Source organism: Vitis riparia, chromosome 11 (genome assembly GCF_004353265.1).
Source record: "Vitis riparia cultivar Riparia Gloire de Montpellier isolate 1030 chromosome 11, EGFV_Vit.rip_1.0, whole genome shotgun sequence".
Lineage (NCBI taxonomy): Eukaryota > Viridiplantae > Streptophyta > Magnoliopsida > Vitales > Vitaceae > Vitis > Vitis riparia.
This window is the reverse complement of record NC_048441.1, coordinates 118,551-144,994: the sequence shown is the minus strand read 5'-3', so window position 1 is coordinate 144,994 and position 26,444 is coordinate 118,551. Positions and strand designations below refer to the sequence as shown.

General features: G+C 36.5%; 1 protein-coding gene across 1 annotated transcript; it reads left to right on the top strand.

Moving 5' to 3' along the window:
* The first annotated feature begins 3,350 nt into the window (after positions 1 to 3,350).
* On the top strand, positions 3,351 to 21,924 carry LOC117925752 (putative S-adenosylmethionine-dependent methyltransferase RcsF). The gene is made up of 9 exons (XM_034844859.1): positions 3,351 to 3,728; positions 3,833 to 3,933; positions 13,847 to 13,947; positions 14,920 to 15,115; positions 15,216 to 15,308; positions 16,026 to 16,085; positions 16,219 to 16,293; positions 19,111 to 19,191; positions 20,536 to 21,924. Exons 1-9 carry the CDS (start codon positions 3,656 to 3,658, stop codon positions 20,905 to 20,907), a joined length of 1,152 nt encoding a protein of 383 aa, XP_034700750.1. The 5' UTR covers positions 3,351 to 3,655; the 3' UTR covers positions 20,908 to 21,924.
* The last annotated feature ends 4,520 nt before the right edge of the window (positions 21,925 to 26,444 follow it).

The following is a 26,444-nucleotide window of genomic DNA, read 5'->3' as shown; positions in this document are numbered from 1 at the left end:
ACAAATGGGAATTTGTACGAAAGCGCAATGAGAATAATGAGATCATAAGATATAAAGCGTGATTAGTAGCACAAGGTTTCTCGTAGAGACCTGGTATTGACTACGATGAAACATATTCTCCTGTCATGGACGCAATCACATTTCGTTTCTTAATTAGTTTGACAGTCTCAGAAGGACTGGATATGCGTCTCATGGATGTTATTACAGCATATTTATACGGATCCATGGATAATGATATATACATGAAAATCTCCGAAGGATTTAAATTGCCTGAAGCAAATAATACAAAGCCTCGTAGCATGTACTCAATCAAGTTACAATGATCCTTGTATGGATTAAAGCAATCTGGACGCATGTGGTACAATCGCCTTAGCAAATACTTGCTAAAAGAAAGGCATGTGAATAACCCTATATGCCCATGCATCTTTATTAAGAAATCAGAAACAGGATTTGCAATTATTACAATGTATGTTGATGACTTAAATCTTATTGGAACTCCTGAAGAGTTCACAAGAACAACAAATTACTTGAAAAAGGAATTTGAGATGAAAGATCTTGGAAAAACAAACTTTTGTCTCGGCTTGCGGATCGAGCATTTTCCAAATGGAGTTTTAGTACATCAATCAACATTGTTAGCCCAAGGGTTCTCCTAATCGGGTTTTGATGATAACAAACCATGGTTAAGTAACTAATTGGTTTAATGTTTAAGAATCTCAGGTATAAACTCGAAAATTCATCAAATGACCAAATGAATACAAGATCGAGACGCTTGGAAGACTTGAGATCATAGGAAATTAATGTAAGATGAATGCATGAGTGCACTTAGGATTTTCATACGTTTTCATGCATCTTAGAAAACTCGGTTTATTCTTTAAAACATCGATTTCATTAAAACCCGAGTTTTTAACTAATTTACCTTAGGCAAAATGTTTCAAAATTGGCTTAATAATTTACCTAAAGACCTTGCCTAAGAGTTAGAAAAGAAAGGAATAAAAAAATAGGTTTTTCGGGGCCAAAAAGGCTCAACTGGTCGAGGTTATGGCCAACCGGTCGACCGGTTGAGGAACCGATGGACCGGTTGAGGAACTGGTGGACTGGTTGAGGTCGTCCGGTCGAGGAAGGTTAAAAACCTTCTCTTTCTCCCAGTAGCCTTCTCTTCCTGGTCGAGGTCCGATCGAAGTCTGGTTGAGGCAACGGTAACCTGTCATGCATTAAATGCTCCAACGGCTAGTGAACCGGTCGACCCCTAGCTTGACCGGATGAGGTTGCCTTTTGCTGATTTTGACTCCCGAGCTTAGAAACCTATAAATTGAGAGCTCCACTTCGTTTATTGACAAGAGAACACTTGCATTCAAAGCCCACCTACCTGTTCTTGATCAAAAAGCTCTCATTTCTTTCATAAGTGCATTAAATCACCACTTGCATATCCTTTAGTGCACTCTTGTTGTCATCCTAGCTTTGTCTTGTATTTGAGCTATCTTTAAGCTAGGTTGAGTGATTATATTTTGTAACAATCTGAGTGTTAAAGCCTTCAAGAGGGTTGAATCTTGAAGAGGTTGTGTAAGAGCCCATTGGAGCTGGAATCCAAGTGTAAGAAGATTGGAAACTTGGTTGAAGCTTCAAGTTAGTGGAACCTTCACTCGGTTAGGAGGTTGAGGAGAGTAGACGTAGGCAAGGAAGTGTTGAACCACTATAAACCCGAGTTTGAATTCTCTAAACTCTATCTCTTTACTTTGCTTATATTTTGTTTAATTTTGTTGTGATTGAAAATATTTAAAAAACCCAATTCACCCCTCTCTCCCCCTTTTGGGTGTTTTTCTTAACTAAACATAGTCTTTGTTTTCTCAAACATACATTAAGAAAGTTTTGAAGCGTTTTAATATGGATAAAGCGCATCCTTTAAGTTCTCCAATGGTTGTCCGATCACTTGATGTGAAAAAAAACTCATTTTGTCCTTGCGAAAAGGATGAAGAGTTATTTGGTCATGAAATACCATATCTTAGTGCTATTGATGCACTTATGTATCTTACCAATTGTACACGTCCAGACATTGCTTTTTTTGTCAATTTATTAGCAAGATACAGTTCCGCTCCAACTCGAAGACATTGGAATGGTATCAAACATATATTGTGTTATCTTCGCAGAACTATTGATATGAGTTTATTTTACTCAAGGGAATCAAAGCAACAATTGCTTGGATATGCAGATGTAGGATATCTTTCAGATCCACATAAAGGTAGGTCACAAACAGGGTATGTGTTTAATTGCAATGGTACTGCTATTTCATGGAGATTTGTCAAACAAACAATGGTGGCCACGTCATCAAATCATTCAGAAATACTGGCAATTCATGAAGCAAGTCGTGAATGTATATGGCTAAGATCTATGATCCAGCATATTCAGGAATCATGTGGACTTTCCTCTATCAAAGATGACCCGACAACATTATTTGAAGATAATGTTGCATGCATTGCACAAATAATAGGGGGTTATATTAAAGGAGATAGAACTAAACACATTTCACCAAAATTCTTTTATACACATGAACTCCAGAAGAGTGGTGAAATTGATATGCAACAAATACGCTCAAGTGATAATCTAACAGATTTATTCACAAAAATCATTGCCAACCTCAACATTCAAGAAGTTAATACACAGGATTGGAATGCGTCAACTCAAGGATATCGACATGAGGGGGAGTATGCTAGTAAAAGGGTATTAGTGAGTACTATTTTTTTCCTTCGTCCTGGTTTTGTCCTATTGGGTTTTACTGGCAAGGTTATTAATGAGGCAGTCCTAATATACCAAGAAAAGAATATTGTATTTTTTTTCTTCGCTAGGTTTTTCCTATAGTGTTTTTTACTAGCAAGGTTTTAATGAGGCATATTCTGTGGTCATCCAAGAGGGAGTGTTGTAAATGAAGAGTAGTGAGTGACCACATTGATGGTCATTATGAACTCCATTTACTCATCTTTAAGATGAGTAATGAGAGTTCATATTATGAAGCCTATAAAAGGCTTCTTACACCCCATGTAAGAGCATCCCGAGAAAAGAAAGAAATTCTCTTTCTCTCATTCTCTCTGTTTTTCATTCTCTCAACTTTTTCAACTCTCTTATCTGATTTCTTTTTCCCTATTATATATCAAAGGAAGATATATTTCATCTCTACTACTTTGATTTGCATTGAATTTATCTTTGTTTTACAACAGTTTTATGCTTTTATCATTTTAGAATATTGTCTTGTCTATTATTATTCAACCCAAATTTAACCCTCATAACCTAATTGAAATTGATACATCCAACTAACCCTATCTCAATTCAAGTTTAAAACTAAGGTTGAATTTGAATTCATCTCGAATTAGAGGTGAGCTGGATTTAGGTTAAGTATTTCTTAATGTAAATTTTGGGAATTTTAGATTTTGTGAGAATAATAAGCATAGAAAATGTTTTTTATATTTGAAATCGACGCAATTAACGTCTCAAAACAATTTTTTGGTAAGCCATTTTAAAGGAAGGTTACCCAAGAAGCCGTTGGGAGATACTGTGGGCGAGGGTAGTGCAGGAGCAGGATCAATAGTGTATCCAACTCTGACGTGAGGCTTCTCACCGATGCAAAGTCCGAGGATTCTGAACACCAAATTTCTGACTCAAATTCATGGCTTGCACTTATAAATCCAAATGGTTAACACCCACCCTGGCCGCTATTTCTGCAACCGCAGCCATTTCCAGTACTCTCTCCCTCTTCTCAACATTGATTCTTTCCTCGTTATAAATCATAAGTCCTCTCCTTTATATTTTTTTAATTAATTTTTTTCTCTCATTTCTCGATCAGTTTATTTATTGAGGAGGAAATTGAGGGACTTGGAGATTTCCCTCAAGTCCTCCCTGGAGAAATGTGCTGCCGAGAGGCAAGGTCGAATTAGGGCTCAGCAGGTATTCTTCTCCCTTTTGCCCTCTGTTTGGTTTCTGAGGAAGTGACACTATCAGCAATCAAAATCTTCTTTTTTTCTTTTTTTCTTTTTTTTCTTTTTTTTTCTCTCTCTCTCTCTTTTTCCACTCCTGTCTTTACTTTATACATTGATTTGTTGAGGCTTCACTAGTTTATATTGCTTTATGCTGAAATTTTTTGAGAGACTCAATTATTTAGAAATCTGAGAATTGGAAGACGCTGCTCTGATTGGATGCAAAAAGTGTTAGGGGAGCGGAAAGGGCAAAAACAAAAAATCAAATTGCATTGTTTGGTTTGTATTATGGAAGGAAATGACATCTCATGAAAATCATTTAAAAATGTTGCATTACAAATTTTTTAATTCTTCCTTTAAAAGGGATCAATGGGGGGAGGATATATATATATATATATATTTAATAGATAAGAAGAAAAATATATGACACATGGGTGGAGGATTGTAGAAAAGGTTTATTGAGTTTAAACATTTTTCTTTCCTTAAAATTTTTCCCTTTCCCCAACACTCTCAATGTTTTAATGGAGCCTAGGGAAATGTTCGGATAGATTCTACAACTTCTAAGTTTTAGTTGTGTTAACGCTTCTTGCATACATCTTGTGTACTTTGGTGCATTCTTTTTCAGGTGTTTTTAATATATTTTCCTGATTTGGCTATCAAAAAACTTGTGTTATTATTTGTGTAAGCATGTGTGTCAGTAGATCTTGTGATGCTTTCTTATGTCTAACCTAAAACTGAATTCAGGGACAGAGGAAAAATATGGGTAGAATTGAATTATTCTAAATGTTATCTCTAGATGTTACACTGATGCCTGAGGTTTGGTATTCATTTGATGCTTTAGGATGTATTTACTTATTTTTTCCTAGTATTGGTTATAGTCATCATCCTGATGGCAATGATCATGACGGTAGTTATAAGAAATTGAATCGAAGTATATGCTGCTCCTGATTTTGTTAGTTTTCCCAAGCTGCCAGACATGCTTAAATTGTACCTTGCAGTATTTTTCTTAAACACGATTTGCTCAGCTGGCTGGACCAATATGATTTGATCAAACCTGGTTGCTAGACTAAATTTGATTGGGTAGACTAGTCAAACCAGTAATCCATTTAGTAGCGCTGCTCACTTGGAGTAATAGGCAAAAATTTAATTTTTTTGGTTCTCCTGACAAGTTAGTGTTAGATATTAAATTCTGCCGAAATAGAGAGCCTGGTTCTTGAGCCATTTTGGAAAAATGCTAAGCCTGCAACTCAACGCGGAGACCACATCAACGTAGATGTAGTCAATTGGAGAGCTAGCTAACCAAAATAAATATTAGATTAATAATATGTGGATAACAAAGCTACTATCTAAATGAAACAAAATACGTAAATGCTACATAAATCCACAAATCCAGTCTCCAAACTAAACAAATTAAATCCAACTGCAACCAAAAATAACTAGAACACTAGCCATAGTTTTAAAAGATGCACTTAAAGCGCTCCTAGGTCCAAGGCACAACCACTCCCTAGTTATAGTGTCTTGCTTGCCAAGACATGCATCTTGTTGAAGAGGCATGCCTCGGCTACTCTACTTTTATCTTTTTAAACACTTTTAATGTTGAAATTTCTAATTGTATATTTTGAAATTTATATAATTTCATTACTTTTTTGTTAAATGTTTATTCTAAGGATTTGGAATTTAAAATTTTTTATTACTTGGATTAGATTTTGGATTATATTTTATAAAATTGATACGCATCCTAAGCCCAGTTTCACTTCACTGAAGTGTGCTCCTTGTATTACACTTTGGGCCTAAGCTATATTAGACTTTTCCACTTAGGTGCGCCTTGTGCCTTTTAAACTATAACAATAGCTAAAGAATGTTGCTCTATTGCCTACTCATAAGCATTCCCTACCTAATAGGGAAAAGGAAAGAATGAGTTTCCAACCTACTAAATAATACTAGCATGATAGAGTAGATCAAGCAATCGCTCAACATATATTAAATAGGGAATATCATTATTCTAAGCATTCTTAACCAAATGTATTTATTTTAAAGGATATCATAATTGAGCAATATATTAAATAGGGGATATCATTATCTAAGCATTCTTAACCAAATGTATTTATTTTAAAGGATATCATAATTTTTTTAATTTATCAAAACATAGAGCATGTCTAGGAACTGCTTTAAAAACAATTTTTTGTTCTTAAAAATAAAGAATTGTTTTTTAAACTCTAAAAATGTTTGTTAATTTTTTGACAGAAAACAATTTTCTAAAATAAGGTATTTCTTAGGGCATTTTTAACCAATAATTGTACAAATTTGGAGAATTATTGAAAATAAAATATTATAGATAAAAGTTATTTTTAAGAAATATTTGAAAACATAGAAAATAGGTTGAGAATATTTCAAGTTTCCTAACAAACTTTTGTTTTAAAAAATATAAGAGAACTAATTTTGAAAATTGTTAAAAAAACCTTTTTTAATTACTGTTTGCGAAAACACTCCCAAACAGGCTCATAAATTTTCAGAGATCTTTAATGTTTTAGCATTCCAAAGACATAGGGCCTACTTGGGAACATTTTCGAAAATAGTTGTCAAAAATAATTCTTTGATGTTTTTTTAGAACAAAAGTCTTTTTAAAACAATCTTCTAAAAAACCAGTGAAAATAACTTAAAACAATTAAAACATATTCTCATAGAACATCTTGTCTTCAAAACAAGTTTTGAAAAAACTGTTTTTTGTCAAAAAGTTACCAAACATGATTTCGAGTTTGGAAAACAGTTTTTTTTTTTTTTTTTTAAGAACAGAAAACTATGTTAAAAAAAGTTCCTAAACAGGCTATAGTGTTCTCAAAAAATCTCTAGTTGTATAAGTGGTGCCCAAATATGGGATTTAAATGATGCATCAATTACAAGAATTAACTAATTGCCAACAAGACAACTCCTTGTACTAAAAACCTCTGCCTGGAACTCCTAGAGACTGCAGCAGTACATCACAACCCTTACCTGGATATGTGGGAAAAGTGGTAGCTTACCCCTTACCGATTATGGATGAACAGATAAATGGATTCTTTTCTCATACGTTATTTAATCATCTGTATTTGGAAATAAATTGTAATATATCCCCAACGAGCAGTTCAAATATAGTACATAATTGATTATTCAGATTACAAGTTCAAGAGGAATTATTTGATATACATTTTTTATCGTTGCTCTAGACTTTCTATCTGTGTTAAAAAGCTGACTCTTGCATAGTATTTCAGAAAAAGATTTCACAAAAGAAGGAAGTCAAACTGCAGTACCTTACCTCAGTTTCTTGATGACAAATCTATAACAAATGCACCATTGAGTTGGTTAGTTTTCCCCTAGAGTCAAATTATATATTGGACATGAAATCAATTTGTTTTCATATATCGTCTAATCTTGGGACTCAAAATGGTCAATATCAATGAATGTCCAAAACCTCTCCTAAGTCAAGCTTTTTACCCAATTAGTGGCAAACAAAAAAGTCAAAACAAATAGCATGATACAGTTGAGGTGGCCTTCTAAAGCCTTGAGCCTTGATCATTGTAAGGTGTAGGAGTAATGAATGATCAGCCAACCCTTATTTCTCAATTCTCCAGTGACCTTTGTTTTTCTCACGGATTATTGGCTGGAATTGCTTAGGCCTTCCTAGGAATGTTTTAGATTTTATGACTATAGCCTTCTAGGTAACACTAGGAGTAGCTACGCAGCATGGTAATTGAATGATTTGGTTAGGGAGAAATTTCAGTTTTAGGATAGATGGTGGACTAAGGAGTCACTTTGGGTGTCATAATTCTCTCTCTCCTCTCTTTGGACTTCAGCTACTCCAGCATTTCAAAGGATCCCGATGAGTATTATTATGTTGGACTGAAGTTTGGTTCGGCCTGTTCTGGTAGTAGAAGGATTGTGGAAGTTATCCCAGCGTGGAGACTTCTCCTGAGAGGTACCTCAAGCTCACTTGGATATATTTTTGCCAAAAAATCAGCATAATCAGGGATTGGTGTATTCAAAGCTCATTGAGGATACATGGTCAATGCCGCCTTCTGACCTACAGGTGCTAGGATTGGCTATTGAGCCTGAGCTCCTTGCTTTATTGGAAGGCTAACATATTGCAAACTCATTAGTCGCCAACAACCTCATGGTGGAGGGAGACTTGGTAATTGGATTTGCGGTTGCACAAATCTCTTGACTTTGCTTCAATAACCTTATGGTGCATAAGCCATGGAAATTAGATTTGTGGTTGCACAAATCTGTTGACTTTGCTTGAGCTTTGAGGTGTTCCTTCCTTTGGATCCCTGGGTCAGCCAACCACATTTCAGATTTCACACCTTGAGTTTGCATCTTTTACTTTTATGAGCTTAGCCCTGTGCTTGTATTGTTTTGACGTTGTTCTTCTTTCGGTAGATAGCCAATTCTTCTTGTGCTTTTATTTTCATTTTCTATGAAACAACTTGTTTGTTTCCAATCCTTAAGAAAAAAATTAGTATCATTTTGTCTGAGAGGTTAATGTCTCTTGATTGTTGGCTGAAGTATTTGAAGAAACCTTCTGTTGAACTTGCTGTGATTGGTTTTTCAGTTCTTTGGTATAGCAACTATAATGAGGTTGAGTTATAAGAATATATGAGTTGAAGAATAGGGTTTCACGGGAATAATGTTCTTTCATTGAGATTATTCTTTTATAGAGTTTACAGCATATACAAATCCTTCAAATTAGGAAACTAAATCACTGATTAAAAGGAAAGAATAACTCCTAACAATTACTTTCCTAAAAATACAAAGATTGACAACTAATAAATAATTTACAGCTTTACAAAGTTATTTCTTTCCATATTAGTTTCGGTTTTCCAACACTCCCCCTTAAGCTGGCTTAAAGATATCTTCCATAGCCAGCTTGCCAACTAGAAAATCGAATTGCCTCTTGTGTAGTCCTTTGGTGAAGACATCAGCCACTTGTTCCTCAGTAGGGATATAGGTCATATAGACCAATCCGTTGTCTATCTTCTCTTTAATGAAATGCTTGTCCACTTCCACATGTTTGGTGCGGTCATGGAGAACCAGATTGTGAGCTATTGAAATTGCTGCCTTGTTATCACAATACAACTTCATAGGAGATGAACCTTTCATCTTTAACTCTTCCAGTAATCTTCTTATCCACATAATCTCACATATACCATGAGCTACAGCTCTAAACTCAGCCTCAGCACTACTTCTAGCAACCACGTTCTGTTTTTTACTTCACCACATAACCAAGTTGCCACCTACAAATAAACAGTACCCAGAGGTGGACCTTTGATCCACTATGCTGCCAACCCAGTCTGCATCGGTGTAGGTTTCAATTTGTAGGTGTCCTCGTGACTTGAACAGAAGACCTCTACTTGATGTCCCCTTTAGATACCTTAGAATCCTATAAACAGCTTCAAAATGCTCTGGTCCAGGCGCATGCATAAACTGACTAACCATACTCACTGAGAATGCTATGTCAGGGCGTGTATGGGATAGGGAAATCAATCTCCCAACAAGTCTCTGATAACGATCCCGGTCCTTCACATTCTTGGCTTTTGTAGGTTGCAATTTTACATTCAGCTCTATAGGTGTTTCAGCAGGCTTACATCCTAATATACCTGTCTCATCAAGAAGATCAAGAACATACTTTTGTTGATTTACAAAGATACCTTCTTTAGACCTAGCAAACCCTATCCCAAGAAAGTATTTTAATGCCCCCAGGTCCTTAATCTCAAATTCCTCAGCAAGTTTCCCTTTCAGTTTCTCTAGTTCATTGCAATCATCCCCAGTTAACACAATATCATCAACATACACAATTAAGATGGCTACTTTACCTTCATTTGAATGTTTATAGAACATCGTGTGATCAGCTTGACTTTGAGTATATCCATAATGCTTTATTACTTTGTCAAAGCGCTCAAACCAAGCTCTAGGCGACTGCTTAAGTCCGTATAAGGACTTCTTCAATTTGCACACTTTCCCAACTCCAAAACTTTCTTCAAAACCTGGTGGAGGACTCATGAACACTTCCTCCTCTAGGTCTTTATTAAGAAAGGCATTTTTAACATCCAATTGGTGTAAGAGCCTATTGGAATTTACTGCAAGGGACAACAAAACTCTAATCGAGTTTATTTTAGCTATGGGGGCGAAAGTCTCTTGGTAGTCTATCCCATAGGTTTGAGTAAAACCCTTTGCCACAAGTCTGGCTTTGTATCTCTCAACACTTCCATATGCTTTACTCTTTATTGTAAACACCCATTTGCATCCTACAACCTTTTTTTCCCTTGGTAAATCTACAACCTCCCAAGTGCCATTCTTTTTTAAGGCATTCATTTCCTCGAACATTGCCAATTTCCAACTCGGTTCATCTAGTGCTTCTTGAATATTTCTAGGTACCACAAGTTTTGAAATATTTGTAGTGAATGCTCTATAGTTGTCAGAAAGGTTACTATAGGAGATATATCTGGCAATGGGATGTTTAGTGCAAGCTCGGGTTCCCTTTCTAAGAGCAATAGGGAGATCAAGGTCAAAGTCCTGTGCAGGAACAATTGGGGCTAATCCTAAACCGGGTTCGAGTGCAGACATTTCTGGACTTGGACCAAAGTGTGATGGTAAACTTAGATCAGTAACAGAAGAAGAAGAAGCATGTATATGAGTAGGAATAGAAGGAGGGTTACCTGAGACATTTAGAGAGCCATTGCCCAAGGCTTTCGGTTGACCATGTGCTGGGATGATTGGCTGGTCTTTACTTCTTCCAAGGACTTTTTCCCTTGAATAAACCACAGGCTCAAGATTGCTTCTATTTTTTTTCATTCGTAGTATTTCTTCTTCTGACAAACCAATTTCAGATTCGGATGCAGTAGGCTTAGTTTCCTTATTTTCTTTTTCAAGAGAGATATCAAGAATTACACTAGGCAAAGGTTCAACAATTTCCCAAAAATTTGGTTCCACTAATTTCTCCCCTTGAAGTAAATTTTTGGTAAAATATGGGACATTTTCCATAAAGGAAACATCCATAGTTGTGTAAAAACATTTTGTAAGGGGATTAAAACATTTGTAACCCTTTTTATTAGGAGTATATTCTACAAAAACACATTTTTTTGCTCTTGGGTCTAACTTAGATCTTGACCTTTTTGGAATGTGTACATATGCAATGTAACCAAATATTTTCAAGGGTAATTCAGAATTAATTCGAGATTCTGGAAATACCTTTTTCAAGCACTTCAAAGGAGTGGTATACTGCAAAATTTTTGTAGGCATCCTGTTGATTAGATATGAAGTAGTTAGTATGGCATTCCCCCATAAGTATTTTGGAATATTCATGTAAAACATCATAGCCCGTGCTACTTCTAACAAGTGTTTATTTTTACGTTCAGCTATTCCATTATGTTCAAGGGTATCAGAACACGAGGATTGATGTAAAATTCTTTTCTCGTTTGAAAAGGTTTCCAAAACTTTATTAAAGTACCCGGTCCCATTATTAGATCTCAAAATACTGATTTTTGTTTGAAATTGGTTTTCAATCATTCTGTAAAATTATTTAAAAATCCTTTCGACTTCAGATTTTTCCCTCATTAAATATACCCAACAAAGATGTGTATGGTCATCTATAAGGTCACAAACCATTTTTTTCCTAAAATTGTGGTTACTTTTGAAGGTCCCCAAACATCATTGTGAAAAAGATAAAATGGTTTTGATGCATAGTAAGGTTTTGGAATGTAAGTTTTTCGTTGGCTCTTTGCCAATAAACAACTTTCACATTGAAATGATAAAGGATCAACCTTTTGAAATAACATTGGAAATAAATGTTTTAAATAAGAGAAACTAGGATGGCCTAATCTGCAATGCCAAACCATTATTTGATCACGAACAGAAAGAGAACTAATACTACTTAGTCCTTGAGCAATTTTATTACTAGGTAAATTATCCTCGAAATAACAGAGGTCATTGATCATCCTAGCACTGCCAATCGTCTTCCCCGAGCTCTAGTCCTGAAAAATACAATGGGAGTCATAAAAGATAACACAACAATTAGAATCTCTAGATAATTTGCTAACAAACAAGAGATTACAAGTAAGTTTAGGAACATGGAGAACAGATTTAAGATTTATTCCCTCAGAGATTTTTATTAGACCTTTTCCTGCAATAGGTGAGAAATTACCATCAGCTATCCGAACCTGTTATTTCCAGGACACGGTGAATAGGATTCAAACATGTTTGAGGAATTGGTCATGTGGTCGAATGCTCTAGAATCGATTGTCCATGGAGTAGATTTAAAACGACAAGATAGAGCATATAATTCATTACCTGTGTGTGCCAAAGAAACACTAGAAGTACCGAATGTCAAGTTGGATTTCAACAATGCAAGAAGATGCTCCATTTGCTCAGTGGTGAAGGGGCTGGTCTCAGCCTCATAAGCAGTAGGAATAATGGCTCGGCCTGGTTTGTCACCTGTTTTTCCTTTCCAATTTGCAGGTTTCCCATGGATTTTCCAACAGTTCTCACAAGTATGGCGAGGTTTGTTGCAAAAATCACACCAAACCCATGGTCTTTCATCTGATTTGCGCTGAAATGCAGCAGCTTTATTATAGCCTCCACCCGTGGTAACCAAGGCTAAACCTTCAATAGCAACTCCAGGTCCCTTCTTGCCCAGCATCACATTCCTCCGACTCTCTTCTCTTCTAACTTCTGAAAAAAACTTCACCAATTGAAGGCAGGGGTTGTTTTCCAATGATTCGCCCTCTTACCTCATCAAACTCGACATTAAGGCCAGCCAATAACTTGAAGATCCGATTGTCTTCCATGGTCTTCTTATGATGAAGTCCATCCTCGGCAGATTTCCACTCATAGGTGTTGAAGAGGTCAAGGTCTTGCCAGATCTGCTTCAAGGAGTTGAAGTACTTTGTGACGTTGTCCTCCCCTTGTCGTATCTCACCAAGTTTGAGGGTTAATTCAAAGATCTGTGATTGATTCCCTAAATCAGAATACATCTGATTTACATTCTCCCAAAGCTCTTGTGCTGTTGGATAGCACATGTAATTAGAGCTAATGTCTTCTTCCATAGAATTCACAAGCCATGTCATCACCATGGAATTCTCAGCATCCCATATAGCATAGTTTGGATTATCCACTGCAGGAGCCTTCTTTTCACCTGTCAGGTAGCCCATTTTTCCACGTCCTTTGATGTACATCCGAACTGATTGAGACCATCTTAGAAAGTTGTCACCATTCAAGCAAATCGTGGTGATTTGGACAGAGTGAGATTCCGAGGTGGTAGGACTGATTTTTGAAGAATCAGTGATGATGGGATTGTTCAGAGAAGGTTGAGGAGCAGTAGTGGACTCATTTGAAATATCCAACATGGTTTCAGAGAATAGGGATTGAAAGAGAGGAAGAAGGAGGATTTCGGCAAGCAAATTGCTAGCTCTAATACCAAGTTGAAGAATAGGGTTTCAACGGAATAATATTCTTTCATTGAGATTATTCTTTTATAGAGTTTACAGCATATACAAATCCTTCAAATTAGGAAACTAAATCACTGATTAAAAGGAAAGAATAACTCCTAACAATTACTTTCCTAAAAATACAAAGATTGACAACTAATAAATAATTTACAGCTTTACAAAGTTATTTCTTTCCAACAATATGGTAGAAACATTGCAGCTGACAAATGGGCTTTTATAACATTCGTTAATAGCATTTTCTTTGTTTCCTTTAATTTAGTTAAGCATTTTTACTTTCTGTTTCTGTGTTGTTGATCAGTGATGGAATAATGTGCTTTTTTTTCCTGATCATTTGGCTTTTATTTCCAGCAATCTTGTTCTTGCTGTATTTCATCTTCTGTAAACTGAATTTTTTTCAAGTATTTGTAGGCTTTGAGGAAAGCAATAGTACAACCCAAGTCTGATAATATGGAGATGACTTCATATCCAATGAGACCAATTGCTATCATTCAGTCATGCTTCTCTACCAGGTAATTTGGGATGACAAAATCTAGCATCTAAAGAGCTGTGGCATTGTTGCCTGTCTTTCTAAATAAAAAGGGAAACTAGCAGCATTTTTTATTTGTTTTTGTGTCCTTATTACTTAGGATGCTCTCTTTGCCACCGCTTGATTCCAGTCATACGTAAAGAAAGTTCTAGTTACACATCATAGATATTGCTGATGGATGCTCCTGACTAATAAATTTGTGTCATGGAAGATGGTTCTAAAATTTGGCAACCAGTGACTGCTTGTCCTTGTTACTTAAGACATTTCTCTGTTTGCTGCTGCTTGATTCCAGTTGTGTGCAAGAAAAATCCAAGTTTCACATTACAGATTGCTGATATTCTTGATTAGTAAATTTGTGATAGTGATGGTAGATGGTTTTAGAATTTGAGAACTAGTGATTAGTGAGCAGAATTTGGATCTGGATTGGTGTAACGAATTGAATTGCCCTACTGCTTGTTGGATATTTTGGTTTAACACTTCTTCACACCCAAACAGGGGCAAGCTGCGTCTGCGTTAAACTTGGAGATGGAGGTCTTCTTTCATTTCTTGACTCTGAAGTTAGACCAAGCTCATTAGCTTATAATCCTAGGTCCATGGCTACCATTCTACTGGCACAAATTAGTTTTAGGAAGGAGTTTTCCCAGTTTTGAAAGCAAAGTATGCCGAAACTCTTATTGGAGAAGGATATATATATTGTTAGAGATTCTGTAGAATTTTCCAGACAAATAAAAAGAGGGGCTCAAAATTGATATTTGAGGTTCACTTTAGTAATGTTGGATTGAGCTAAAAACATTTCACTCATCAATTTCTGTATTAGAAGGCATTGACAATATTGATACGGTTTTATACATGCTGTTTCTTTGTGTGTCCACCCTCATCTTCATTTAGACTTGCATTACAATTATGCATATGGCCTGTGTAATGTCCAATAACTAAACGCCTTTATGTGTTGCAGGAATGGAACACCAAGGCAACCTTTGCTTGTACCTCTTGCCAGAGCTTGTTTAATATTTGATTCAGCTCGGGTTCCTCCAGCATCACTTGAGGGCCTTGGAGAATATTCTCATTGTTGGATTATATATGTGTTTCATTTAAATACAGATTTGGAGAAGTTATGGAAGGACCCATCTAAATCGAAGTTCAAGGCAAAGGTACATGGTACTCCTGTCTTGGTAAATCATTGACTCCAGCTGCTAGTTCTATTTTTTCTCATAATTTCAAACTTCTACAAAAGATTGGCTGGATATACAGGTGAGAGTGCCAAGATTGAAAGGTGGAAGGATGGGTGTCTTTGCCACTAGAACTCCCCATCGACCAAACCCTATTGGGCTTACTGTTGCAAAGGTAAGGACAAAGTTGTATGTGCATGGAAGCATCCTGCATAGTCATGGTCAATATGCTCTTTGCCTTTCTGTAGAATGTTGTCAGCTATAAGCCTATAATCAAGGATAAAAGCATTGGATTTGACAGGAATGTTTAATATTTCCTTGGTAATGCTGTCAAAACATGCTTTGTAGGATTTTTGAGAAATATATTCCCATGGACATTCTAATAATCCTTTTAGTACTGTTTTTTTATCACCTTTTTGCTTCAATGTACACCTTAAACAACCTTACTCCTGTAATTGTATAATAATATGGTTGAGAAAAGGCCTTACTCCTGAAATAGTGTAAATAATATAGTTAGAAAAGCCCTTGTTCAATGAATGATAGGTTGCTTCCCTCTTATGATGGCACCCATAAAGGATATAGTGTTATAGTTCTGTGTTCTAGATATCAGAGTACCGTAATTAATTCATTCTATGTGGGTTAAGGAATATGGTATAACATTTTTTTGAATTGCACAAGTTTGATAATTCATTACAAGCATATGTTAACATGGGGAAAGACCCTTTTGGATCACTTTGAGGTTTCACTCAAATTATAATATGGTGCTAGTCGTCTTTCCTTGAACTCTTTACAATTTCCCTTTAAATACACCATACATGCTTGAGCAGAATTCGCCTAAAGAAAAGAGGGGTTTCATTAAGTCTAATAGCGATGTATTCTTTGTGTTCATCAGGTGGAGGCAGTACATGGGAATATGGTTTTACTTTCTGGTGTAGATCTGGTTGATGGCACAGTAATTTCCTGTTTTTTCACTACTTTTTGTTTCTAGCTTTCTTGGTTGAAGTCTCTGTATTTCTTTGCTTCTTTTTTATTGGGCACAGTTTGAGGATCATGATCTAATGGTTATTGTTTGGATTTGATGACAGCCAGTACTGGATGTGAAACCTTATCTACCATATTGTGATTGCGTCCAAGGGGCAGCACTGCCAAAGTGGGTAGAGGTATTATCTCCTTGTTGTCTTTGCAACTTGTAATTGAACATATCTTCTATATGTGGTACTTCTGGAGGTTGCAATAACCGTCTGGAAGAAGACATCTTCACAATATTTATTAGCCTGATTGGCAAAATTGAACTCTGGCTTTACATTTATGTTTCACAGTAGTTTGAGGATATTGAAGCCACTAAATCACAATGGTTACTCCTTGTCTGGAAGAATCAAATCCTTGATATCCAGGCACATTTATGTGTGTCCCTTTCGGGTAATTGTCTAATCTATGGCAGATATATTTGTCATATGTAAATATTGCATAACTAATACTTTTAAGAGTCCAGAAGAAGTTAACAAATATGCATAGATCAATTATTAATTTAATTCTAACAGGGACATGGGAGTTCTAGAACAAGTTTGGGATATAAAATAGATATAATAATACCAAGAGTATAGTCTATTCACTTCTTAAAATTATGCCATGTTTTTGTAAACTTTTATGTGCGGCAAATGTGTCACATGTGAACAGAAATACACATAACCTATACATAGATAGGTGGTCCCCTGCAAAAGTACATGATATGGAAAATGCTAGCTATCATTGTCACCATGACTGCAAGTTCAGTACAGAGCTAGTGATTATTTCCATTTGATGTAGTCTTAAAGTGTCCATCTTCACATTATCAGGTCAGAAATCATCAACCAGAACCTGGCTTCATTGTTTGGGGTTTAACTTGAGCTATTTCACCAATCCAATTATAGTGAAAAAAATTTGATATAACTAACAATAGCAGTCTTGAAGGTCATGCTGGAAGTATAACTAAATAGCATATGCAGTCTAGTAATGGATGTTCTTAAATGGATGGGAGGATCCTTAGACTTGAGATTCTAGGATTACAATAAGGTTTTCATGCTGGTGGCTATATCACATGGGTTTATCATATGTGGGTATATGTCTAGGTGGCTGACCCTTCAAATACCAAATTTTAAGGATATAAAAGTTCGACTGAAAAGAACACTCAGACAGGGTTGCAAAATTAAATATTTATATATTGGACCTGGTTATCTCATTTTTTAGCTACTTTTTCACACCTGCTTCCCCATAACCCCGTCCTTTTTTCTCTATTTATCCTAAATATCTATGCATTTCAACCAACTCCTCTTCTTTGGTCCTTGCTACAAAAAGGAATCAATTCAAAATCAATCAGCCATATCTAAAGTTAAAGAGGCATATCATATATATCAACAGTTCAGACAAGAATCACATACCTGCACCTTATTATGTTATGTTAATGAGGGTGCCTTGGGGAAATTGAAGAGACTAGGTATTATAGGCTGGGTAGAGGAAAAGTTAAACTTTCTCCCATTTAGTTCACAAATATACCATTTCATCCTCTTCTTTTGACAAATCTTGAATCTCTAATCTAAAGTTGATTGTTAGAGCTTTGGCAATTTTCTCTGGGCTTAAATCAATACTCTGCTTTATGGAATTAACATTAACTCAGACTGCTTACTAAGCATCTAGTGTAACCCTCACTAGTGGCCCATGAAACACAAGGGGCCTACTTTGGGAGGGAACTCTAGAGTCTCAAGATTCTAGAATCCTATTATGGTGACGGTTTCTATGTTAGCGGACTTGTCCTTGGAGGATTATGATCACCTGTACATAGTACTTGTCTGGCTTACATCACCATTCATTGCACATCCATCCATGTTTGAAATCTCTTTTCAGGTTGCTTCTTCCAATGAGAAAACTTAGAGGATTGTCCCTATTATAGTAAATGGATTTGGTGCTTCTCTTAGATGACTTCTCCTTGGCACTCTGTTTTTAAAATAAGTATGGTCTTCTATCTGGTAGGATGTTGATCTTGCAGGGAGAAACTCTCATGTTTTATTTGGGAAAGCCATTTTCCAAGGCCCTCAAGCAATGTTAAAAGTTACTTTGTGAGGAATCCTATGGCCATGTTTGGTAATTATTTTCGAAAACAATTTTCTATTATTTAGAATAAAAAAACAGGAAAAACAGTTTTGAGAACTAAAAAAGAGAATATAGTTTTTTGTTCTTAAAAACATAAAACAATGTGTCTTCAAAAAACATCTTTTAGCTGTTTTCAATCATTTTCACTTGTTTTTCAATGACTATTTTAAAAAATAATTATACAAATGTGAAAAAATGATTAAAAATAATGCATTACATATAAAAAGTTATTTTAAAAATATATTTAAAAACACAAAAAACAAGTTTAAAACATTTCAAGTTCCTAAACAAATATTTGTTCTATAAAACATTGGAGAATAATTTTTAAAAATTGTTTTTTCAGAACTATTTTTTAAAACACTCACCAAACAAAGCCTATAATTCTTACCAAAAAGTTTGATCAGTTTCTCATCAACATTTTAGTAACTTGCTCATTTTGATGGAAATGTTAATTTTGTTGCATTCTTTAACCATTCCTTTTGTCTGTTTTTTGGCTAAGGTCAAAGTAATTATTTCTTTACCCTCATTTCATCCATCATCATATAGAAAAGTGCAGTTGAACTTCGTAATTCAATAGAAATTTAATTCCATACTCCATGTTAGGGGCACCACTCAAATAAGGGGTGAACAATTGAACATAATATTTTCTTGATGATACCCTGAATTTACCTGATGCCGGTTGTTGTAGGGTGGCCAACATGGGTCCCCATGAAGAGTCCTAAGGGCTTGGCCGTGGAAGGTTCCTCGGTTATCAAAATAAATAAATAAATAATAATAATAATAATAATAGTAATATTTTCTTGATATATACTATCCTCTTTTTTCACTGAAATCAATGTCTTATGTTGCAGGATGATAATTTGTTAACCGTAGCCTCTGTCAATTTCTCTGATGACTTTCCTTCTGCTCTCGCTGAATGTTGGGTGATAGCAGTAAGTGTTATCATATCTAATTGAAACATTCTAATTTTTGTGTAATATCTATAGTTCTCTTTTCTTTTTCTTCTCTCATTATGCTTTGTTGATTATTATGTATCTTTCCAAATTGCTCAATTTCCTTGATTCTATTTTGCATTTTTTGGGAAGTAATGAGATGTTGAGATGTTATTAATCCCAAAACAAACAAATAATAATAAGTTACCCGATTGTTCAACCTCACGTGTAGCCTCAATTTTTAGGTTTACACATGGGCTTGATAAATTGGGTAAATACACACGCAGTGGTGAGGTTCAAACACTTGACCTCCAACCCAACAAGGCTTCAATAACATGTTGAACAACCAATCTTCTTAAAAGCTTAAGCTTGTAGGATTTGGGCCCCAACAAAAAAAAGAATTAATTCACTTTTCTCCAAATTTATCTTTAGACCTAGATCACCTTAAACTACATGAGAGTTAACTCAATTATTCCATTGGCTCCTTTGTGGCATCATAGAGGATAAGAGTATCATCATCAAAAAATAAATGGAACACCCCTCCTCTTCCACTAGTGTAGAAACCCTAGATGAAACCCCCTTCCTTAGCGCTACTTGGGATAATATAGAGAACCTCCATGGCTAAAATGAAGGGATACAAGGGATAGAGGATTGGTTGGGTAAAGGAGGGCATTGGAGCCCTCGCTTTTTCAAGGATTTGAATGGTTAGGAGATGGAAAGGATTTAGGGCTTTCTCTCTAGACTTTAATTGGTGAATAAAAACTTTTATTTAATATATTAGTTTTCTTTTTTCCAACGAGAAAGGCATGACAAGAGCATCAAAAGTTGGGACTTTGATATATATATCAACAATACTTCTAAGTATATATTATGCCTAGTTAGAATTTGGAACTGATTTTTGGATGAACCTATCCATTTAACTCTTATTTTGTTAAATTGAACTATTCAAACTCTAATATTCAATAATTTCATATTATATGATTTGATTTCACCTCATCAAATGTTACTATCTTTAACAAAATTGGTTATATAGCATACTTTCAATATATGTGTACATGAAAGCATATTTTTTCTATTTATTTTTCACTATATAAAAATAACTTATGATTCCCAATATACAAGCAGGATACAATACATGATAAAGAAAAATAGAAAAGCCATACACAATATATTTTACAAGTTAACAACTATTCCTGTTGACTACCAAGAGGGTTCATCTTCAAAATGGATTTGTTAAATTTCATTTACATCTTTTCTTACTGCCAAAAATAGATTTATTTAGTCACAAACCTGGTTCCATTTTTTTCATTTCTGTTTTTGAGCGAATCATCTGACTTGTTTCAGGAAAAGAAGTCGCTCTATGCATCACCCAATGAGCTTCAAAGCTTGATCAAGCAGGTGCTTTCATGGGATATACGATCACTATCTCAACGAGACCGACCTCATAATTCCCTCTTTAGTATGGGAAGCAGTGCTGCGGTTGATAAAACTTCAGATTTGGCTGATTGGCAAGCTGAAGTTAAGTGTGAAAGTGAACCAGTCGCTCTTCCTTCTGAGGACATCATTTATCACCTGATTCTGGAAGGGTTGGATGTCTCTTACAGAATTGATTGCAATGGAAATGTCCTTGTAGAGAAAATTACACTTTCTTCTGACATCCCAAAGAATAACCGAAATGGATCCAATTACAAGATATGGAGTGATAAAATTGGTTAATTCATTTTTTACAAGACAACCTTGTGTCAAGGCTTAAAAGCCCTTTAAACTTGGCAGAAATTTGCTCTCCAGATTTACCCTTTTTCTGGCAGTCTGTTGAATTGAGTCGGTTATCTTCCTTCCCCTATAGAATCTAAAACTTGGTCAAATCAATAGTATTGATGATGGCAATCACGCCAAAACCGATGGCACTGATAACCCGGATGGTTAGAAATGAATCCACGGATGTGGTTGTTTTATCTTGCTGGTCTTCTGCGTGCTGAATCCTTGTCTTTTTACTTCCCTTTTTGAGACGTCTATTCTAAAATTTCTGATTCCACATTGGACAATGACTGTACCTTGAATATCTTACTATTTCCCAATCATAATTGTTTTGTTATTACGAAGCTGGATACCTTGTGCTTGTCTCTCTGATCCTGTGGGCCTGCCGCTGTGAAGGCCATTTTTCCAGAGGAATGGTTCTCCAAAAATATGGATGAATTATACATTTCGTTGATGGGGAGCAGCCATGGAATGGGAATCAGGATTGAAAGTTTCTTCTTGCAAGGATGGGCCAGACCAAGTCCTTGCTAATCCAATCAGTTGGTCAATTCTGAGCTTGGTTGATCTAGCATATCTTGTACTCAAGGTCATTTTCTCTCACAAATTCTGTTTATTCAGCAGCAGTGATGCAGAGGATAAGGCCACAACAGAAGATGGCAACCTTTAGAATCTATAGGAAAGGTAGGGGTTCTACAACAGATATTGTCGTATGGTATGAAAATGGTCACTGAATGTACTTCCGGCTCCTTCCTTTTTATGTACACAATACATGGTAGCCAATCAGCCGCTCAAGCTAGGAGACGGTTCATCTCCAAAGCTGGTCAATGCATGGTCTCTCAGCTCCGTGTGTTTGGTTATAAAGCAATGAGGTGCTTGGCAAAACCCGCATATGTGCACACCCTCAAGCTTCTTCCTAGCTTTCAAGTGTTCCACTATGTTCAAGTTTGCTTTAATAAAAGGATTCCTCCAATGTTATACTTGGTTTCCAAGTATCAATGGCTATTTTTAATTCTCACAACGTTGTAACCCGTTGTGAAGTCCTTTTATGACAAACTTAGATGTCATCCAAAAGCAGAGAAAATTGGGTGATCGCCTATTTTTAAGTTTTTTGTCAAGTTATAAAACACTATAAATATGAATATTCAGCAAAAATAAAGATCAATGGGGTAAAGATAAGGGGTACAAAAAATGTAAAGAATGGAACATGTTTTGGTTCAACACTAATGTCTATGATTTCTTAGATTCTCTACAAGCCTTGAGGTTGTTGTTACACAATCCAAGTAAATGGTCTCGTCTAGCTGCCAAGAGCTGGGTGAAGGAAACGATCGACAATTCCCCCTAAGTCTCTCAAGATGCAAACAGCTATAATCCCTGCACAAAAGGTTGTTTGGACAATTTGTCCAGACACACCCCTCCGATGATAAAGTCAGTAAGTGGCTTAAGCAAGTAAGAGAATTTTTTAGAAAGAAAGCTCTTACCATTTGTAGAGTCCGTATAGTTATTTTTACTTTTTGCTATGTAACATCTTTCTAGGTGTCTTAATAGCACCTTAATTGCACTTGATTACGTGATATTATGAAGCCGCTGAAAATAGAATGTTTTTCAATAACAGTTGTAGTTAATATGGAGTGTGCCTGGCGCACAATTTGAGCATTAATGGGTATGTAAATACATGATTGACGGTCAAGCTCTAATCATGTTGTATCCGTGTAGGATGTATCCGTCTGACCTACTTTGAATGGATCGATCACTCAGTCTTAAGGTCGTTGGGCCGTTGAGCCATACGGCTGAGGGCAATCTCCCAAATGGCTTGTCCAACCAAATCATTGTGAAAGAGTGGAAGACTTCAAGACGACCTTGCAGAGGGGGTCCCACAATGCCCCCCCAAGTCTTGCAGTTGCGCCCATATAAACGTCAAATGGCCAAATGAAAGAGTTGTGACTTTTGGAGATTTTGAAATCATTACACCAAAATCCATGTGTCCTATGCTCACTCGTTGAGGGGTCATATCAATTGAGGCGTTGTGTCAGGCGACGCATCCCTTCAAACGCCTCGATTTCTAGAACCATACCCTATATAGGCTGGTTTCTTTTAGGTAGATGGTTCATTTCTTCTCTACTATTACTTTTGGCAGTCTTTTCCTTTCCATCGACAACACTTCAGGCCTTCGAAGTCTCCACCATCGACGGTCCATTATTGGCGAGGCGACTGTACTTCCACCATAACACAGTTCACTAGGTATTGAGTTCCTCTTCAATATCTATTTTTGTGGCTTTTTTTTCACTGATGAATGTACTATGCCCACTGTTTCTGCTTGTGTTTTCTATAAGTCTTTACCGAAATCTATTCTTACATCAGTCTGGTTGTGGATTTGGAGTTTATTTTTGCCTCTTACTGGCATTATGTCGAGTTTTGTAGCATTTTTGGGCTCAAACTAGACTATGGTTTGAGGTCATCGACGCTGTTTGGACATGACTTGCTCAAAAAGTTTTGTGTCAAGCCGTTTAGGATAGGATCAGTGTGATGAACGTAGTTTTCGGTTAGGTGTCTTTGTAAGGCGTCCTCGTGCTAACTAATTGGCGCTTCTACCGCGTAGGTGTTCATTTGGCTTCTTTTTTTTCGTTTGCAAATATGGACAAAAGTTGGGTCTCATCTGTAAGCAACAGAACTCAGCACAATGGGACTAAGTCATCTCGGTCTAGTCGTTCCTTGATAGGGCATCCAATTGGCGAGTTATCCGAGCAGGAGTTCCATGCTCGCTTCTACATCCCGAACTCTATTTCTATCCAACTATTAAACAAAGAGGCTTTGTCTACAGACGGGCTACCTAACAACATGATATACTTCACTGTTAGTGCTTCGGTAAGCCTACAATACACCAGGCAATTCGTCTACCCATTTGCCTCTTGCCTTTCTAGTCATTTCTTCAAAGAATTTAACAATGTTTTATTTGTCATTTCTGTCTACCCATTGCTTTATGGATATCAAGACATCGAATAAATGTTTTTGATATTCAGTTCCAAACAAAACTCTCAGTAAGTACTACTATCAAACTATGGCCTATTGTCTATGACAATTGCATGAGAAATTCCAAATCGACGTACAATATTTTTCTAGACAAACTTTGTCATGTTTGTCTTTGATGTTAGCATAGGCCTCAGCTTCCACCCACTTGCTGAAATAGTTTGTGGCTACGAGTAAGAGCTTTTTCTGAGTCGTGTCTGTTGGTAATGGGCCGACTATATCCATCTCTCATTGAGCAAACGACCAAGGACTAGTTATTGTGTTAAGGCAGCCGACTGGCAATCGGGGGATAGGTGTATGACCCGAATTGATCAAATTGTTGATTTTACGTTTGGGAAGGGAATGCTCTCTTTCCTAAATGTTTTCTCCAGTTACCACCAAATCTCCATGTTCGGTCCTGATCAAGAAAAAATGGCTTACATCACACCTCAAAAATTATACTGTTTTAACGCCATGCCTTTTAGGCAAAAAAATGCGAGCGTAACATATCAGAGGTTGATTACAAAAATCTTCAAACCATTGATGGGACGAATAGTGGAGGTGTACATTGATGACATAGTCGTCAAAAGTAAAACATGTGCAGAACATATTCAGCATTTCAAATAAGTATTTGTCTTAATGCGAAAAAATAATATAAAACTTAACCTACTTAATTAGGCATTTAATGTCAGCATTGGCAAGTTTCTTGGCTTTTTGGTGACTAACGAGAAATTTAAATAAGCCCGGACTAAGTGACAGTCGTGTTTAAGACACTCATTTTATGCACTAAGAAGGAATGCAACACCTAATGGATCATCTTGCAGCCTTGGGCTGATTTATAGTCTGATTCAGTGATAAACTTCGTCATTTCTTCACTACTTTGCGCAGAACTCAAACATTTGGTTGGACAGAAGAGTGCAAAAGTGTCTTTGACGCTATTAAGCAGTACCTCACAAAACCTCCCATTTTAAGTAGTCTAGAGGTGGGAGAGGAATTATACATGTATCTTGCTATATCAAACTATGCAATGTCATCATATTCCTTCAAGCCCTAGAAGACGGGACAAAACTTGTCTACTACATGAGTAAAGCTCTGGTGGACGCTGAGACCCGTTACTCTTAAGTAGAGCAGACGCCGCTAGCATTGCGTATTGCTGCTAAAAAACTTCGTTCATACTTCTAGGCACATCAAGTGACAATCTTGATAAATCAACCATTGAGGGTCACCTTGCACAAGTTGGATCTATATAGATGAATGATGAAATGGGTTATTGAGTTAAGCGAGTACGATATACAATATATGCCTCACTTGTTACTAGAAGGTCAGGTCTTCGCAAATTTTATAGCTGAGCTATCCCAAAAACATGTACAACTTGACACAACCAACCATTGGTGGATCCTGCATGTAGACGGAGCCTCAAGAACATTAGGAGCTAGAGTAGAACTTGTACTACTTTCCTCTACTGAGGAGCAAATTGAGCAATCTATTCGCCTTGATTTTCCCACATCTAATAATGAGGTTGAATACGAGGTAATAATGGTTAGCCTCAAACTCGCCATGACACTTGCAACATCGAAAATAGAAATACAAAGTGACTCACAATTACTGGTTGGGCAAATCCAACGTGAATACGAGGCTAGGGACGAATGTATGACTGGCTACCTCAATAGTGTGGAATCTCGTTTAGCCAAGTTGGCTTATTGGAGAGTCAAGTGTATTCCTCGAGAAGAAAACAAAAAAATAGATGCACTGGACGGAGTTGCCGCCGTCCTGCCATCACTAAATCTATCACGCTACAAGTTTACGTCCAGTCCATGCCTTCTATTGCATTAGAATGGGTCTATGATGTAACCCATGTAGATGTAGGGTGGATGTAACCCATTATCAATTACCTTCGCATCGGAGAAGTCTCGGAGGACGGAAAACAAGCACATGAGTTTCATATTCAAGTTGCCTGATTTACTTTGATCAATGATCAATTGTGCAAACGGTCTTTTGGGGGACCTTATATGAAATGCTTGACCAATTCAGAGGATCAGTAGGTTTTGGCTAAATTGCATGAAGGTGTATGCGATAACCACCTAAGAGGACGGACCTTAGCATATCGAGCCTATTCTCAAGGCTATTATTGGCCTACGATGAAACGAGATGCTGAGGATTATGTCCGCAAATGTGATCAATGTCAAAGGCATGCACCTATCCCCCAATTGCCTTAACACAATGGCTAGTCTTTAGTCATTTGCTCAGTAGGGGATGGATATAGTAGGTCCATTACCAACCGACGCGGCTCAGAAGAAGCTCTTGCTCGTAGCCACAAATTATTTTAGCAAGTGGGTGGAAGTTGTGGCCTATGCTAACATCAAAGACAAAGACATGACAAAGTTCATCTAGGAAAACATTGTATGTCGATTCAAAATTCCTCATGCAATTGTCACAAACAACGGGTCGTAGTTTGATAGTAGTACCGTCTAAGAGTTTTGTTCGGAACTGAA